At 42.2% G+C, this 16,936-nt stretch overlaps 1 protein-coding gene across 2 annotated transcripts in view; it reads left to right on the plus strand.

The window, feature by feature from the left end:
• Window positions 1-10,585, plus strand: part of TSPAN9 (tetraspanin 9) — a 209,514-nt gene extending 198,929 nt beyond the window's left edge. For both annotated transcript variants that reach the window (XM_086759279.1, XM_086759269.1), the window contains 6 exons: window positions 3,564-3,755; window positions 5,428-5,502; window positions 7,048-7,149; window positions 7,731-7,862; window positions 7,984-8,067; window positions 8,867-10,585. In XM_086759279.1, the coding sequence (XP_086615405.1) occupies window positions 3,564-3,755; window positions 5,428-5,502; window positions 7,048-7,149; window positions 7,731-7,862; window positions 7,984-8,067; window positions 8,867-8,938 (657 nt within the window). In that variant the 3' untranslated portion in view covers window positions 8,939-10,585. The remainder of the gene's footprint in view (window positions 1-3,563; window positions 3,756-5,427; window positions 5,503-7,047; window positions 7,150-7,730; window positions 7,863-7,983; window positions 8,068-8,866) is intronic.
• The last annotated feature ends 6,351 nt before the right edge of the window (window positions 10,586-16,936 follow it).

Here is a 16,936-nt window from a genome sequence, read left to right on the forward strand (position 1 = left end):
TTTCCAAAATGTTGCTGACCCCTGCAGAAAGGAGGGTTTTAAGAGACACTTGGACACTAGAAAACCTTTCTGTGCTAGGCTTTGGTGATGCATTCTGCTTGTCCACATGGCTTCTTCATGCTTGTCTTTTTGGTGAAGGTCCTCTCCCTGTTGACTTCTTGTTTAAATTTCCTTCTCAATTATGTGAAGCAAAATATACTACATAATGTTTGCTAATATTCCCCTTGTTCCTATTGTTGGAAAAGATTAAAGAGACAGACGCTTTGGTTTTCATACTGACCTCTAGAGTGGTGAATATTTCATTTACATCCTGTCTAATAATTCCTCCTAGGCTAGATAATCCTGTGCACAATCTCATCTTTACAATATGTCAATATTGGCATACCTCTGACCATCTATGTTGTCCTTCCCTAGATCTTGTAAACTCTTACTATTTCTTCTTTAGGTTAAGGCAACTAAGTCTGGATATGATGCTCTATTGTCAAAGTTTGTATTGTTGTATTAGTTCACACAATGCTCAGAAACCCAAAATAAAATAAAAGAGCCCCTTTCTCGCTCTGATGATAGCACTTGTCAGGGAGAGACTTGCTTTGGGATTTCTCTCTCTCTGGGTTTATTTGGAGTTCTAATTTCTCTTGAAGCATTTGAGACTCTTATTAGTGTTCCTTAGAATGCTTTATGTTTTCTGAACACAGTGATGATGACAGATAGATGTTGAGGTACTGAAGAGAATTCAGGCTTTGATAATGAAATACTAAAGTGAGGGAGAAACTGTGAGGACAGTTGGTGCTCCTTTTGTTTGCTTTCAAGCTCAAAATATGTGTGCCATAGCTTGACTAAATTTCCTTAGTGTGTATGTGTGCATCCATGTGTGTGACTGACTTTATGATAGTGTTCTGTAGTTACCTTCATGACATAAACACCAGGGGAAGGAAAGATTTGATGGTTGCCTGGAGGATGATAATTTCTAATCATAAGAAGGAAATAAGATAACATTTTTTTTTTAGAATTCTTTTAGCATAGATCTGCCTTAATCTTTAATAGCCTCTCCATCACCTGATTTTTTATGTAATATGAACTTTCAGTGTAATTTAGGGATGGAGAAATCTTACTTTGGAGATAAAAAGTCTGTGAAAATAAGAACTTTCCTTAGTTTGCCCAGTGGCTCTGGAATCAGCCATGGTGAAAGCGTAATCAGTGCAGATACTGTGGTGTAACTGTAGTACTGCACTAATGTGTGTTGTCAGAAAGCTCTGAAGGGAACTGTAATCACATTGTCCACTTTGGCATGTTAACCTAATCACTACAGCAGCTGGAAAGGAGTTACTCCATTATTGTCTTCAGCGGGACATTAGGATTGCGGGAAGAAGGAGCAAATGTGGACATGTCTGCTGCCTCAGCTGACATACCACTTCATTTCACATTGTAGAGGACTCTTCTCCAAATGTGTGCAGATGTCTAACGTTCAAGTCGTATCTCCATGGTATTCTGCCTAGGGTGTGTTGCTAACCCACAAGACAACTTTGTTGCAAACGTTTCACATCAAGTGAAGCATCGAATACTTCTTCCCTGCTAAAGGCATTGTGGAAAGGTGAAGGTGCAGTAGGTGACCAGTCTTCTGCCAAAAAGCAAAGTGTTTTGCTCCTGAGTTTACCAAAATACTAGGGTGGCTACCACAAGCAAGTGAAGAAATTCTCTCTCCTGTCTATATAGAGGGTGTCCCGAACCAAGACCCTGTCAGAGGGACAGAGGCTGCTCTCCAGCTTTGATTCTCCTTCTCCTCTTGGTCCTTTTCTCTCTCCATGTCCACCCCATGGGGCACTAGTGTTGCTTTCCTGCTTTACTACACTTGAAGGTAGCTCTCCCTTCCCTAATCTAAGCAATTAGCTGCTTCTAACTTTGTCTAAATAAACATAAACTTGAGCCTTCTGGAGTGAATTCCTAGCCACCTTTCTCTTCTGGACCAATCTCTGTCAAGGATTGTGTTGTTGTTTTTCAAATGGTAAAGACATACTGGTAATGGCTTCTTTCCTCTGCCTCTTTTGCTACTATCCTTATAATTGGAGTTGGATACTGAGGTGCAGCTCTTCGTGGGCTGATCATTGATTACAAGTGCTCCTTTTTGTACTTTACTTGCCATTCCTCTGTAAGCCTTTTGTCCTGCTCTTTCTCTTATATCCACCTTGTTTATATGTAATAATCTATTGCTTTTGGCCTGACAATTCCAGAATTCACTGCCCTCTTTCAAAACACTGGAGCTAGGGCTGTGATTTCTGAGCCTGATAGAATATGAAAGTCCAAGGAACATGTTTGTGAATAACCTTCAAAGTCTGAATTCAGGTTCTGAAGGAAAACTGTACTGAACAATTTCAGTCTTTGGCAGGGGTAGTTCTACTTCTTTGGAAACATTTACAGTCTCATCCGTGGAGTGTCATGAAGTCATTGATTGAAGTGCCATCATCTATTGGCAATGTACAGCCCTTGCAGCTTAGAAATGCCGTTTAAAACCCTAAATGAATGTTGTGTGGTGAGAATCATAGAATCATAAAATCATAGAATGGTTAGGATTGGAAGGGACCTTCAAAGGTCATCTAGTCCAATTCCCTTGCAAGAATGCTGAAAATTTCCTCTGTGTTACCCAATGCATGGAAACTATCATAGTACTGTTCAGTAGCTCACCAATTTAATGAAAGCATAACTCCTACTTCTGATTTCACTGCACAGTGATCACAGATCAGATGGCAAGTTGTAAAACAGCCATTTTAAGCAAGTAGTGAAAGATGGACAGCTTTTTAGGCCCCGTGTAGTGCAACTCACTACACTTGTTCTGAAGACCTGCTCCATAACTTAGTGGAGAAACCTTATTTCCTTAACCAGACATGGTATTGTTAAGAATGAGAAGCAAAGTGAGGTTAATTTTATGTTTTGGTAGCAGTTTCACATTTCCTTCAGGTTCTCTCACTGACAGAGTAGCAGAAGTTGAGCATCCTGTAGATAATAAAACAGAAATCTGATTTTTGTGACATTGAACACCAGCAAATAACAGTAAAGCTACAAGAACTCACACTAAAACCCAACCTGGGTACTGGGACTGGATGTTTTATAACAAATACTTATTTAAATGATACTATTGATTGTAATTATCTCCAGGACTTCCTTGCCTGCCCTAAGAGGAGGAAATATGAGGCTGGATACTCTGAGATGCTGTAGATGACTGCAGAAATAAATGCAATGGAGCATTCATTCAAATAATGTTATTTATCTTCCTACAGAAAAAAAAAATATATTGGGTTGTGCTGCTGGTTTAATGTGCTGAGTCTTTAAAAAGAGAATTCTGCCACCCAGTGGCTTTTGAATAGATTTATAAGTATAGGTGACATGATCAAGTCTAGGTAAGAACATTTAATTTCACTTTGTTTCAGCACCAAGCCAGTGAGAGCATTACTGCAGAACAGTTACCTGAGAATTTGCTTGAGAAATTCTTTCCTTTCTGAGTAGAGAAGAAGGAGCCAGTGCCATTTATTTATAATGGTGAAACCTTTCTTTTGTTTATTTTGTTGCAGTTATGTGGCTGTGGACTGCTAGGTGTGGGCATCTGGTTGTCAGTGTCACAAGGAAACTTCGCCACGTTTTCTCCTAGCTTTCCGTCGCTTTCAGCTGCCAACCTAGTCATTGCCATTGGAACAGTCATCATGGTGACCGGCTTTCTGGGCTGCCTAGGGGCTATCAAGGAAAACAAGTGCCTCCTGTTGAGTGTAAGACATCAATATTTCTTTTCATTAAGACCAGTGACTGTTGCTTTGCTATCACTTTATTTAAATGACCAGTGCAAAATAGTCTTGTGGATCACTGTTACATTGCCCTTGGTTTTCAGTCTTCTGTATGCTTGCAGTATGACATCCCTTAGCTTTGGTCACAGTGATATCATTGGTGTATTAGCAAATGTATCCTTGTACTGTATGCCCTGATGTATTAGATAGCAAAGCAAATTACTATCAGTTACCTCTGAATGGTTAAACATGAACTGTAGAGTCAACCTGGATAACCCTTCTGGAAATATCCATTAAAAGGATTGAATGGAAAATCTTAAGCACAGCTGGTTTTGGATGCCACTCAAAGCCTGTCATGGCTATTTTCTGCTTTGCCCTTATCTAAGGCCTTTGTTAGAGGTTGGTTGAAACCATTTGACCCAAAGTTAAGAAGTCAGGGTCTCTGCCAGGCCTTACTGATAAAAGAAGATAATAATGTGATCCTTGGCAGTCTTTGTCCACCATTGAAGCACAGAGGTTGGGAACCCCTCTCAGAAAACACAGTGTGGGTCACTTATCTCCATGAGGCTTCATCATGCTTCTCCCACCCCAAGGAGAGAGGTATTGTGGCAGAAGGTGAGAGGAGAGCTTTCAAAGCAGGTAGCTTCCAGTTTAGTCACAGCTTATGAATCACAGGTGCTGTGACATGAAGGAGCACATGAATTTTCCTTGTGTAAAAGTCTCCCTTACATGGTGTTGAGGAACAGCTAGGCAGCATTCCTTAGACCACCTCAGAGAATTAAACTGGAGGACAAATGTGCACCTGTCTGCTGTCAGCTACTTGGTTTTGTATATTGTACAGCTAGGAAAGCCAAGAGGGAATAGTAGTGAGGTCTATGTTGTTAATCCATGAAATCAGCAACACCAGCTGATTCTTTGGGTTTTTTTTTTTAAAGTGTTTATGTTCTCACAAGGTTCTGCAGAAGTTTTTATATTATCGTGACTCTCATGAGTTTCTGATTAGAGAGCTCGCTGCACTGCATACTGCATCTCCCTCAGCATCTATGTGGGGGATGACGTGCCTATGTAGCAGTCCACTACTATATAAAGGCAATTAGTAGACATGAAAAGTAGTGAGAAACTACTGGAGCTCATACTTGGGGTGCCCCTGCAGAAAGAGATCTCAGCTACAGTGAGCTGGGAATAGAATTGCTGAGTAATATAATGACTGTTCCAACAGGCAGTCAGATGTGGTTAAAGCCCACCTGCTAGGGAATCACTCCTGAGGCACATCAGATTGATCTTTTTGGTAATGGATTTAGCATCCGTTCTATAGTTTGTATGAAGGAAAGAGATTACCAGGGCTGTGTACTCTGACAGAAGTCAAAAAAAAGCAAGACAAAAGTATTGCTGAAACCTGCAAACTGGTAGTAGAGCAAAACCTAAGATCTATAGAATGCTAGACAATGAGCTTCCTCCTTGATGGTGAGACCTACAGGAACTTTAGTGGCAATATGTTTCAATATGCCTGAACAGTTTGAAATAAAACTTGCATGGTTTTGATAGTAGAGGAAGGGTTTAGAAGACAAAGCCTGTAGTCTTCAGAGTTTCTAGCAGCCTCAGGTTTGCTCTGTAGTTGGCAAGTGTTTATACACTGTTTGTTTTTCCTTTGTTCCAGTTTTTCATCGTTTTGCTGATAATTCTCCTGGCAGAGCTGATATTACTCATTTTGTTCTTTGTTTATATGGACAAGGTAAGCAAATATGCCATATAGATTAATTAGCTGTACTAGTATGTAAACCAGGTTCAGTTTCCTTTTGTTTGATGGAGGTATGTGGGTTCTCCTTGCTCTTCACTTTGGTGAAGGAGATCTTGAGATCTTGGCTATTTTCTGTAAACTGCTTCTTCAGGGGGGAGGAGGAAGTGATGAAGAGGGCAAACAGGAGAGAAGAAGACACTGAGCTTTACAATTTCCTCCCTGAAATAAAACCATGGTCCGGGGCCTCCCTTCCATTCTTATCCTAAAAGCTGAGATAGCCTTCAACGTAGCTGTTTGATGTCTGTGCAAGAAGTGGATCATCTCGTGAACCTGGGTTTTGGGAGGTCCTCTTAAGACCTGGTTAGCTTCTCAGGGCCAACCCTTGAACACAACTGGGCAAGCGAGGCCTGGGATATTCATGTTATTCCAGATGCCACCACCTGTCCCACTTGATAGGGCAGTCCCAGAGAATTTGACAAGTGTGCAGAGTGGATCAAGAGGCAGCTTCTCATAAGCCAATCTGTAGGAATCTGCTGTCTAGTAGAGATGAAGTGTAGAAGGCACAACTGGCTGGCCTGTCAGATAGTTAAAACTGGAAAAATCCTCAGGGAACTGGAGAACTCTGCCAAACAGAGGACAGAGCCTTACAGTATGAACATTTCCAGACTGATTTTAAAACTGAGGTCCTACCAGATTTGTATCGCTTCCCAGGTTGTCTTTATGATGCCTGCCACTTTCAGAGAGCTATGGTGAACTTCCGATTTTGAATGGGATGTTAAAGAGGGATGAAACATCTTACAATATAGTTGACCTTTATGACCTGGGTCAATCCTTTCCCTGCTGCCAGCTCACTGCTGTCAGAGCCAAGGTGCATTCCTACTTGCATCCAGGCCTCCAGCCTCAGACTGAAATTTATACAAGAAGTGGGACATTTCAGGTCTCCCATTAGGCATTACAGCTTTCTCCTCTAAAGAAAGAAGAGCACATTTGAAAATCATGAATCCTACAAGCCTGTCCCCACAAGGAGCACAATAATAATGCCCTTTTTAGTTTGATTTTGTACTGGCCATTTATTATAGCCTGCCTGAACCTGTGCAAGGGATAACTATGTTAAGGTTGGGAGGCTGGGACTCTGGTTTTATGATATTAACAAATTAAAGTAGGCCATAGGTTATAGGCAGGAGAGATTGCTGTGGGGTATTGCCAACAGCTGTCTCTGGCAAAGTTAAAGTAAGCTCAGCAGATTTCTGCTGATCACTCTTCAGTTAGTTTGGATCAGATGATGGACTCTTAGTAGAAGTTAAGCTGTTTGGTCTCCTATCTCGTGAGAATTGATCCAGTATTTTGCAATCTGAGGGAGAGACTAGGCCTTGGCAGGTGCTGAAAGGTCCCACTGACTTGTGAGAGCCATGAAGCTGTGATGGAGCTTTTCTACCCATGCTGAGACAGAGAGATAAATCCTATATGCAAGTCTGTGCTGTTTGGCCCTTTCCTCTAAACAGCACTGCATTGACTTTCTGTATTTTTTATGTGATGCAGGTCAGTGAGAGTGCAAAGAAGGATTTGAAGGAAGGTATGAAGTTATACAATTCAGAAAATAATGTTGGACTGAAAAATGCATGGAATATCATTCAAGCAGAGGTAACATATTTTCTCGGTAGAAAAAAACCATAACAAATTGGCCATAAAAGTTGCTGCAGTCTGTTAAATGTGGCATCCATGCCAAGTCTAAAAGATGGCTAACGCAGGCTTTGGTTTCTGATTTTGCACTCTTGAACAGCCAGGGAGTACTGTGAAACCCAAGATCAAAAGTGTACTCTGTAAGGTGAAAGATACTTACCTCTCTCTGAGATTCTCTGTGCCTATCACAGGGCATGGAGATGATCTGAAACAGAGGAGAAGCAGCAAAATCTGCATTGGTAGAACTGCAGATTTGACAGGCTTTTGCTGTTCAGTAATTGTGGGCAGATCACCTTATGTTTTGGTGTTTGGGCTCAGGTCTCTCTGATAAGAATACTAACATACCTTTCTTTGGTGATTTTTTATGTTGTTAAGTATTTTCTTTTAGTGATCAGTGAGCACAAAGCACTTTAAAAATACAAAAGTGTTGTGGCAGCCCTTTTGAAAACATACAGTGGTTTAGTGGAAGTAAAAGCTTTTGGAGCATGACTCACAAATTGTGCTTGTTAAGATAATTTATTAATCCTTTACTTTTGCCATAGATGAAATGCTGTGGTGTGAATGACTTTACGGATTGGTACCCAGTGCTGGGAGAAAACACTGTCCCAGACCGATGTTGTACAGAAAACTCCCAAGACTGTGGACGGAACTCCACTGAATTAGTGTGGAAAACAGTAAGGCTCACTTTGCCCAGGTCAAGACTTAGGGAGGTGTGGGAAGGAAGGAAAGAGAGGGGAATGCATGTGAAAGAAAATGTGACCTTGGGATTTCAATTTTTATCTTTCGTCATTTCAGGGATGTTATGAGAGGGTTATGACCTGGTTTGATGAGAATAAGCATGTCCTTGGTTCGATTGGGATGTGCATCCTCATAATGCAGGTAATACTGGTATGATGTTTGTCAACACACCTTTGATTTTCTGTCAGCATTCTTGCTTCTGCTGTGTGAAAAGTGCTCAACTGCTTTGCGTTTGATCAGGACTTCAAAAATGTCAGCTTTGTTTTATTTGTTCATTTAAGGCCATCTGCTCAGAAAGGAAGCAGGTCAGTAGTCAGTTCTGCAAAGAAGACATGCTACAGTGGGGTTTTGCTTACCTGTGTTTTGACTTCAGAGCACCACTTTGGAGTTCCCATGCTTAGACATTTGTTATGCTGTCCCTTAGGGAACTATTTTTTTACATTTTGGGAGCAAGTTCTAGAAGTTGCCAAAATGAGTCAAATCACAGCCACTGAACTGAGATTAAGGTGTTTTTAAAAAGAAATGCAGAAATATCATTATAATCTGTTAAGGTTTTCAGGTTCCTATATCACTGATGTACTTTTAGGGGAGAATACCTGAATCTGATGTTTTCAGTCACAATTATCTGGCTAAACAAGCACAAGTTGTTGGGTAAAAAGGAAGAGTGACTTTTATGTATTGATTCTGAAAAATTGTTGCACATATGACAAAGAGCCCTGAGAGCTTTTTGCCTCCACCTGTGCTCTGATAGATACATCTCCAGGCATCACTGTGTGCCTGAAAAACATACATCCAAGTTTACTAATCAGTGTTGAAGCTTTAGAAATACAGTTAGTGTAGAATGACTTTTAGAACTACAGCTTGACCATGAGCACAGATCTGCAGTGCAATTTTGGCAGCCTCCCTGTACTGAAGCCCTTTATTGTTTGTTTTCCTTCAGATTCTTGGCATGGCCTTCTCCATGACACTCTTCCAGCAGATTCACAGGACTGGCAAAAAATATGATGCCTAAAGCCTCTGAAACATTATCACGTCAACCCTTCTGACTCATCATGAAAATGAACAAAAGGAATGACCGCAAAGAGTATCAAAACTAGCCCTGCTGAATGAATCCATCCCATTGACCTGTCTACTTTGTTATTACTTGACCAGTTATTACCACAACTTGTTATTTGACTCATTTTTTTTGTCTGTTTCACATTTGCCATTTATTTGCCAAAGAGGAGGGAAACCCCCCAAACAAATGGATTTTCTACACAAAATCATAGATCTGCTCTAAGAATGTTTGTTAACTTAAGAAAATGTTTTGCTCTACTAATCCATGCTATATGTGCAAAAATTATGTGTGTTTAACTTCAATTGAGAATTCTTCAAAGTCTTCCATAAGTTTTCAACTCTCATGTCCAATTTACTGGAAGACTCAGAAAAGCTACTCTGAGAGCTGCTTTACTTTGCAGCTTCTTGTACCTTATGCTGTATACTTTATTATTATTATTATTATTATTATTATTATTATTATTATTATTATTATTATTGATATAGCTTAGAATTTAGTTGCCTGACTTATAACTTCTTACTAGTTTTGGTTTTACACATTACTTTAGGAACCACTGTGCGATCTCCAGAGGACATGTTTTTCAAAGTTGATGGTTTAGGCAAATAATGACATAACTTTTTTTGAGTCCATGGGAGGTATCATCTACCTTTATCACGGCCTTGATGCCCTTACTGTAACCAAGGCAGTTCCTTTCAGATCCTTTCCAGTCTTCAGATGGAATGCAATGTCTTCCTCTTGGACTAGATGGTGAGCTTCCTACTCCTGTGAGGCTAAGTTCCAATGCCTTTACTCACCCAAAGCAGTGTCTGGCTGCTTTGATGTTGTGCTACTTTGAAAGCTGAAAGTACTGACTAAGCAAGTTACTGCTCCTTAGCATGAAGAAGAGAGATTGCAGTCTGACCTACTGGCCAGTTGGCAGCAGACTTTACAGGTTGTGTTGTCTGTTTCAAAGTTTGCCCAAGGCATGACATGCTGCTGAATATGAGGGAAGGGGATGGCAATTTGATGGCACTATTGTCATGCCATGCCCTTCATTGAAGGGGTTTCCTCAGGCAGATGGCAGTTGTGTCCCTGAGCTGGAAAGGGTGGTTTAATCAAACGTGTCCAGATGATGCAGGAAAGGGGCAATTTCCGAAACAGCACTCAGAGACCGTATGTGTTGTCACACCTTCAGTACAGAATTGGTTCTTGCTGACAGATTGCCACGTACATCCAGTGGGGTAGTTCAGAGTTCACTGCAATGCATATTTTTACTAACATTCCTGTTAGAAAACTTGAACATATATTTCTCTAGTTTGAATGCTGCTTCATTGCAAGGAGCTCTCATTTTCCTTTTGTTCCAGGTTTTTGCTGTTTTTTGAAGGAAGAAGGAAAGGCTCAGACATTGGAGGATGTTCTGATATAACTCCAGTCAGGGGTCAACTCAACTCTGAAAGAAAAACTGCTTTTTGTGCTAGCAGCAGTCAGAAGTGACCTTCAGAGGTTACCTCATCCAATGTCACTCTCCAAGGGATACGATCATCTATGTGAAATGGAGTTTACTGTGATATTATTGGGCTGAGTCTCAGAAACTGTTGAGGGATGGAGATTTTGTGCCTTTCAGAGCCATGCCATGTCAAACTACTTCTCTGGTAAACAAGTTTCTCTTAATGTCCCGTCAGAATATTTATACTTTAAATTCTTAAAAGACAATAATTTTCATTGTATCATTCAGCCTATCTTTCCCTTGTGGGCTGAAATAGCTGTTGAGCCACTTCATATCTGGGAGTTTTATCTTCCTAGTAGGTCCTGCATGCATCTGTACATCTGGCAGCAATAGTGTTTTGTGTGGCCTTTGTGTCACTTTTTTGAGTTCCTGTTAAATCAGTGTGATAGGAAGGAGTGTGAATCTGTGGGAGATAGAGATGAATTTGGGTGTTGCAGTGAAGAGGGAAGTTACTATTCTTAGAGCATGGCCTTTACCCTCATGAGCGCAATGCCCAAAGTTTCACAGGGCTCTCCTTTCCCACTGAAGCAGACAATGCCATATGGGTTCAGCTGTTTCACTTGGATTGCCTTTGAAAGAGTCAGGGAAGAAGCAGAGGAAAAGCATAGAAACGGAATCCAGTTTTACTGCCATTTCTAACAAAAATTGGGACCAGGAGCATCTGAGCCCCACTGGAGATGGATGTTCCATTTTGAAGAAGGGGCTCTGATGCCCAGTGTACTTGCTGCTACATGTAAGACTGTATCCAAATTTGCTAAGATGCATTCCCATTTTTGCAAGAAAAGACAGGACAATTTTCATCTGATGGCTCGACTGCATTCTCCCTTTGGACAGAGATGCTTAGGTTTCTTTAACTTTCTCTGGCGTTCAAAAAGAGCAGAGTGCAAGGCTGAGAAGGAGCATCATGTCTGTCCTTTTGCGTCGCACAGTGGTACCTGCCACATCTTAAATTTTAATCTGCAGTCAGTTTTTGTACAAAAAATGGTAAAATATATTAGTGAAAGTAATAAGGAAATAAAAAATGTTTATGAGTGACTCAGAGATTAAATGTGTAGTTGCAAATTCAGCTACTTTGCCTTCTATCCAAACTTATTTTTCTAGAATGCTCCATTCCATTTCACCGTCTAGCAGCATAGATCCTGAAATCTTTTTTTTTTTTTAATTACTATTTTTGGCATTTTAAGCACAGTATTAAGTGAGTTACACGAGCTTCATGTATTCATCTCTATGAAGCCACCACAGCCTTCCACAGAAAGGGAGTCAAACGCAGGGCTGATTTGTGTCTCTAGGTGACTCTCTGATGTGGAAGGTGATGACAGACGTCCTGAAAGGAGCAGAAAAGTAATGTCATTTCCAGGCCACAAAAAAAAACAGCCCTGGAAAGTGTGAGGCTGCATCAGTCAGTTTGTCAGAGAAGGCACTAACTGTCCTGTAAACTGGTCAGAGGGAGCTTTGGCTCATGTATGTATGCACTTTTTTTTGCTTATGCTGGTGGGTGGCTGTCTGTGTGTTTTTCCCAAATATCACACTGATTATTTAACTATAAGTTTTTAGCATGTTTTTAAATAAAAACTGATACTGAGTAAAAGTATCTTTAATATACACAAATATTGATTTGTATAAATGCATACCTCTCTACATCTCCACTTCATGAAAGCACAGTTTAAGTGTGTGAAAGTGCTGTTTCTCTGAGTGTTCCTTCAGACTGTAGCATACCTGCTGTCTCACTGTGCTTCATGCTTGGAAGCTGCTGCAGAACTTAAGCAGAGACATAATGGGAGAACTGCTTGAAGAACTTCTACTTGAAAGCTGTTGAAGTGATAGCAGTGAATTCTGTTTCCTCCTCGTGGTACAGGAAGAACCTGTGGCTCTTAGTTACAGGAAGCTCAGGTGAAGGGCACTCAAAGGAAGTGTTTATAACTAAGTGAGATGTGAGATGATTAAAACAATGGCATAAATGTCTCCAAGATGACAGAAGATGCCTTGTATACATCATGCATTGAGTTCCTGAACTATAGTCATGTCAGGCCAATTCTCCTGTCCTGTGCCCACCACCTTTTTTGTATGCATGAAATACAGACTCATGCACAGGAAAGGTGCAAGCAGACAGCAACCAAACTGATCCTCATGGTCTTTCTTGGACAATGTATTGGTCAGGCATAGAAAAGGCAAGGAGGGAAAGTGTTTTCCCAGCAGATGGTTCTTGGGAGCCGCATGGAATAGGGCACACATAATTCTGATGTAACTTCTTTCCATAGAGTTGAGCAGCTTCATCCTGTAGCTGGCATGGGGAAACCTGGAGATGTTTGCCTACGGGCTAGCCATCTATTCTGCAGCAGATAGTAGACATTAAGAAACAACATGCTATTCCCACTAGGTGATGTTTGCACCAGTATTTCTTCTATGCAATACCTACTTTCGCCTTTATATAAAAGATTTTTACTAGAATGGTATAAAAATAAAGGATTTTTTTAAAAGGTGCCTCTTTGAGTTCATTTCTCTCCTAACCCAAACTATCTCCAGAACCAAAAGGGAACAAAAAAAAATTCCAAAAGGTGATTTGTGGAGATCTATTCCAACTCCACTGTAGTTGAAGTCCAGAGCTCTTGAACCTGTTGCATCTCTGAAAAGATCCGCCCCCTGCCCCAATCCTCTCTCATCCTCCTTCAAAACAATACTCTAATTAAAAGGAAATAGATCTGAAAGATCCTCAAAGAACAGTAAATTGTTTTTGAGAGCCTGGTAATATAGGAAATAGTTTGCAAGTGTCCCAGAGAATACAGAATAGTCAAAGAGAGGACAAAGTAGTAGAGAGCTTCAAAGACAATCCAGAGGACACTGAGAAGTCTCAGAGAAACCATGAACATTAATTAAACACTGAGATAGAGAAAGGTCACAGAATAGCCCTCCAAATGCCGGGAAAGTAGAAGATGGTCTGAAAAATCCCTGGATGAAACAGTGGGGCCAAGCAGAAGGCAACAAAGCAACTGAGAGTCTGAAAGAGATTCAGAGAACATAAAGTAGCCTCAAGGAAACAAAATGTAGCAGTGTCAGAGAGGCCAAGAAAGACATAGACAAAGCAAAGGACCCCTCAGAGAATATGGAAGAGGCTCAGCAATAACAAGAAAGTATTAGAGATATTAAAGGAGCACCAGAGTACCCAGTAGTACCAAGGGTGGCCTGAGAGAAGATGAAAAAAAAAAAAAAAGGCAGAAAGTGCCCCAAAGAGTAGCATCAAAGAGGGGAAAAATGAACCAAAATCAGTAAAAGACTCAGAGGACAGAGAGTAGCCTTAAAGAGGCAAAGAAGCTAGTAGAAAACCTGAAAGAACCATGGTGAATACACCACAGACCTTGATGATAATAAGAAAGTAGCAGAGATTCTGAAAGAGCACTATGAGAATATGCCTGCAGCTGCTAAAAGAGGAGAGAGGCTAAAGAGAAACAGAGAATAGCCTTGGAGAAGCGAAGAAACAAGCAGGGAGGCTGAAAAGGTCCCAGGAGAAAGAAGATTAGCTGCTGAAATGCCACAAACCTTGAAGAGAGGCTGAAACAGCCCTAGAAAACTCAGTTTTACTTCAGAAAAGTGGGGGTGGGGGGGAAAAACAGCAGAAGGGCTGAAAGTGCTCCAGAGTCACGCAGTGAGGGGAAAGAACAGATCAAAAGCCTGAAAGGCAGCCATAGCGGCTTTGGAGAGGCTAGGGAAGAGGCAGAGAAGTTGACAGAATCTCAGAAGAGAGAATCCTTGCAGAGCCTACAAGTCTAGAAGAGAGCCTGAAAGAACCTCAGAGAAGACAGAGTAGTCTCAGAGAAGTTAAGAAAATAGCATAAAGCCTGTAAATGTGAAGGATAACAAAGACTAGCCTCAGAAAGATGGAAAAAAGTAGGCAAGAAAGAACCTCAGAGAGCCTTGGAGAAGTGAAAAATTATAGCAGAAAGACTGAAAGAATGCTGAGAGAGCAGAGTAGCCTCACAGAGACAAAAAAAAAAGAAGTAGAAATGTTAAAAAAGAGTCCAAGGAGTAAGCACGGTACCACTGGAGGGCCACAAAAGTAGGAGAGAGACTAGAAGAACCCCACTGCATGTGGAGTACACTTAGGGCAGTGAAGAAACAAGCAGAAAGCCTCAAACAGCCTCTGAAAGCATACAGAGTAGCTCTCTGAGTGAGAGACTAATGGAGAGGAGTATGAGATGGATTGAGAAAAGGGCAGAAGGGGCCTATGGCAGGGCATGAGCATGTCTCTTGACCTGGCGTCTTTTTAAAAAAAAAGACATTAAACAGTATTGGCTCCAGTGTCAATCCCCAGGAAACACAAACAGTAAACTGGCTGCCAGCTAGTTTGAACAGCTGATCACAACCCTTTAAGCCCAGCAGCCCAGCCAGTTATTCATTCACCTTATCTTCCACTTATCCAAACCACACCTCAGGCATTCAAGGTTACGATGCGAAACTGTGGCAAAGAGCTTGCTTAAGTCCAGGTGAACAACACTCACTGCTCTCTTCTCATTCAAGTGAATAGTTGTCTTACTGTACAAAGCCATCGGATTGGTTGGGCATAATTTGCCCTTGGTAAATCTATACTGCTTTTTCCCAACCAGTTTCTTGTCCTTCATACAACTGGAAGTAGTTTCTGTGAGGATTTGATCTGTGATCTTCCCAGGGGTGGAGATGAGGCTGACAGGGCTACAGTTTTCTGGGGGCTCTTTCTTGCCTTTTGGGGGAGATGGTCAGAGGCAGGGTGTGCTATATGCATCTTCAAATCATCAGGAACCTCCCCTGCTCATGATGACCTCTCAAAGACAAGAGTAGCTCTTTGGTCCAGCTGACTCTGGTCAGCTCCCTCAGCACCTTTGGCTGCATTTCAGGAGGACCCAGGGACTTCTGTATGTCCAGCTTGCCTTTTGGTCCCCAACATAGTCTTACTCTACTGTGCATAATGCCAGATTGCCAGATTTTGCCACTAAGCTCAGGGACCTAAGGCCTAAGAGTAGACCTTACACAACTAAATGCCAAAGCAAAGAAGGCACCATGTGTGACCTTTGTCACCAGATCCCGTGCCCCATTTGGCAGAGGGTCCACTTTTTCTTAGTCTCCCTTCTACTGCCAGCGTAGTCATAGAACTCCTTTACATTGCCTTCCACATTCCTCACTAGTTTCAACTCCAGTTGAGCTTTGGGCTTTCCTGATTCCACCACACTCATACAACAGCTCTATTCCTCCAGAGCAGCCCGGCCTAATTTCTTCCTTCTGTACACTCCTTTGTGCTGTCAACCTCAGTCAGGCATTCTCTGTTCATCCATGCTGGCCTTCTGCCAGGTCTTGTTGACTTCCGACACATCAGGTGGACCCTTCTTGTGCTTTGAGGAGGTTGTATCTGAAGACTGACCAGCTCTCCTGGACCTCTTTGCCCTCCAAGGCAACTCCCACTGGATACTGCCTACCAGATTTCCTCAGCAGGCCAAAGCCTGCTTTCCTCAAACCCAGGGCTGTAATTTTGCTACATGTCTGTCTCATGGCTGGGTGGACCCTGAACCTACATTGCAGGCTTGTCAGCAGTCCTGCCTCTGTTTCAGAGAGCAGTGAGGGCTGGCTACTCCACCACGGAAGGCTAGTCAGGAGTGAAACACAATAACAAGGCAGGTGCAAGCTATGGGCTCACCAAGGAAGAGCCAGGATGCAGAATGACAAGTCCAGGTCAGGATGAGGGCCAGAGACACGGTCACATGCAGCCCAGCGATCACCCAGCAAGGACATAGTGACAAGGCATATCCAAGGTCAGCCAGCGAGCTGAACCAGTGGGGCTGGGTCAAGGTCCAGACGGTGCAGCTACAAGATCAGCCGTAGACAGAGCTGCTACACAGCTGCGATGTAGCACTGGCAGAAGCTAGTGGCAAGCCTCCACTTAAAAACAGTTCCCAAGGGGAAGGAGGGACAGGCCCTTGCTCCTAGCTTTTTTCCTCAACAGCTCTTATCAGCAAAGGAGCTGGACTTGGACTCAGCCACCTAAACTCTCTCCTAGGCAACTAAACTCCTAGAAGAGGGATGCACTCAAGGTCGTGACATGCTGGCCCCATCTCCTTCTTTTCCTGACTGGCCTCTCTGGATGGACCATGATCCGAATTCATTACCTTGCCTTGCCTTGCCTGGAAATATCAGTGGACCCTGTTGTCAGCACACCTGCTCTGCCCTCTCTATTCAGTAAGAGTGCACCCTGTGCTGTGGCCAACCTCTGCTCCTGGTTTGCCCCCCTTGCAGCTCTCCAACAAAAGTGTATGCACCCGTTTCACCAGGCACTTCCTTCCTGCTCCCTGTGCCTCCCCTTCTCTTTAGGTTTTCATCACCATTCCCTGATGAACCTAGGCTCCAGGCCTCCTAGCCAGGCTGGTAAGTCTGTTGAAAAACATGCACTTGCCCCTCCCCTGTGTGGCATTCTGTGTCTCCCCAGCACTCCCCAATCCTCAAAGAGG

This window comes from Chlamydotis macqueenii, chromosome 1 (assembly GCF_036417535.1).
Source record: "Chlamydotis macqueenii isolate bChlMac1 chromosome 1, bChlMac1.mat, whole genome shotgun sequence".
NCBI classification, from domain to species: Eukaryota; Metazoa; Chordata; class Aves; order Otidiformes; family Otididae; genus Chlamydotis; species Chlamydotis macqueenii.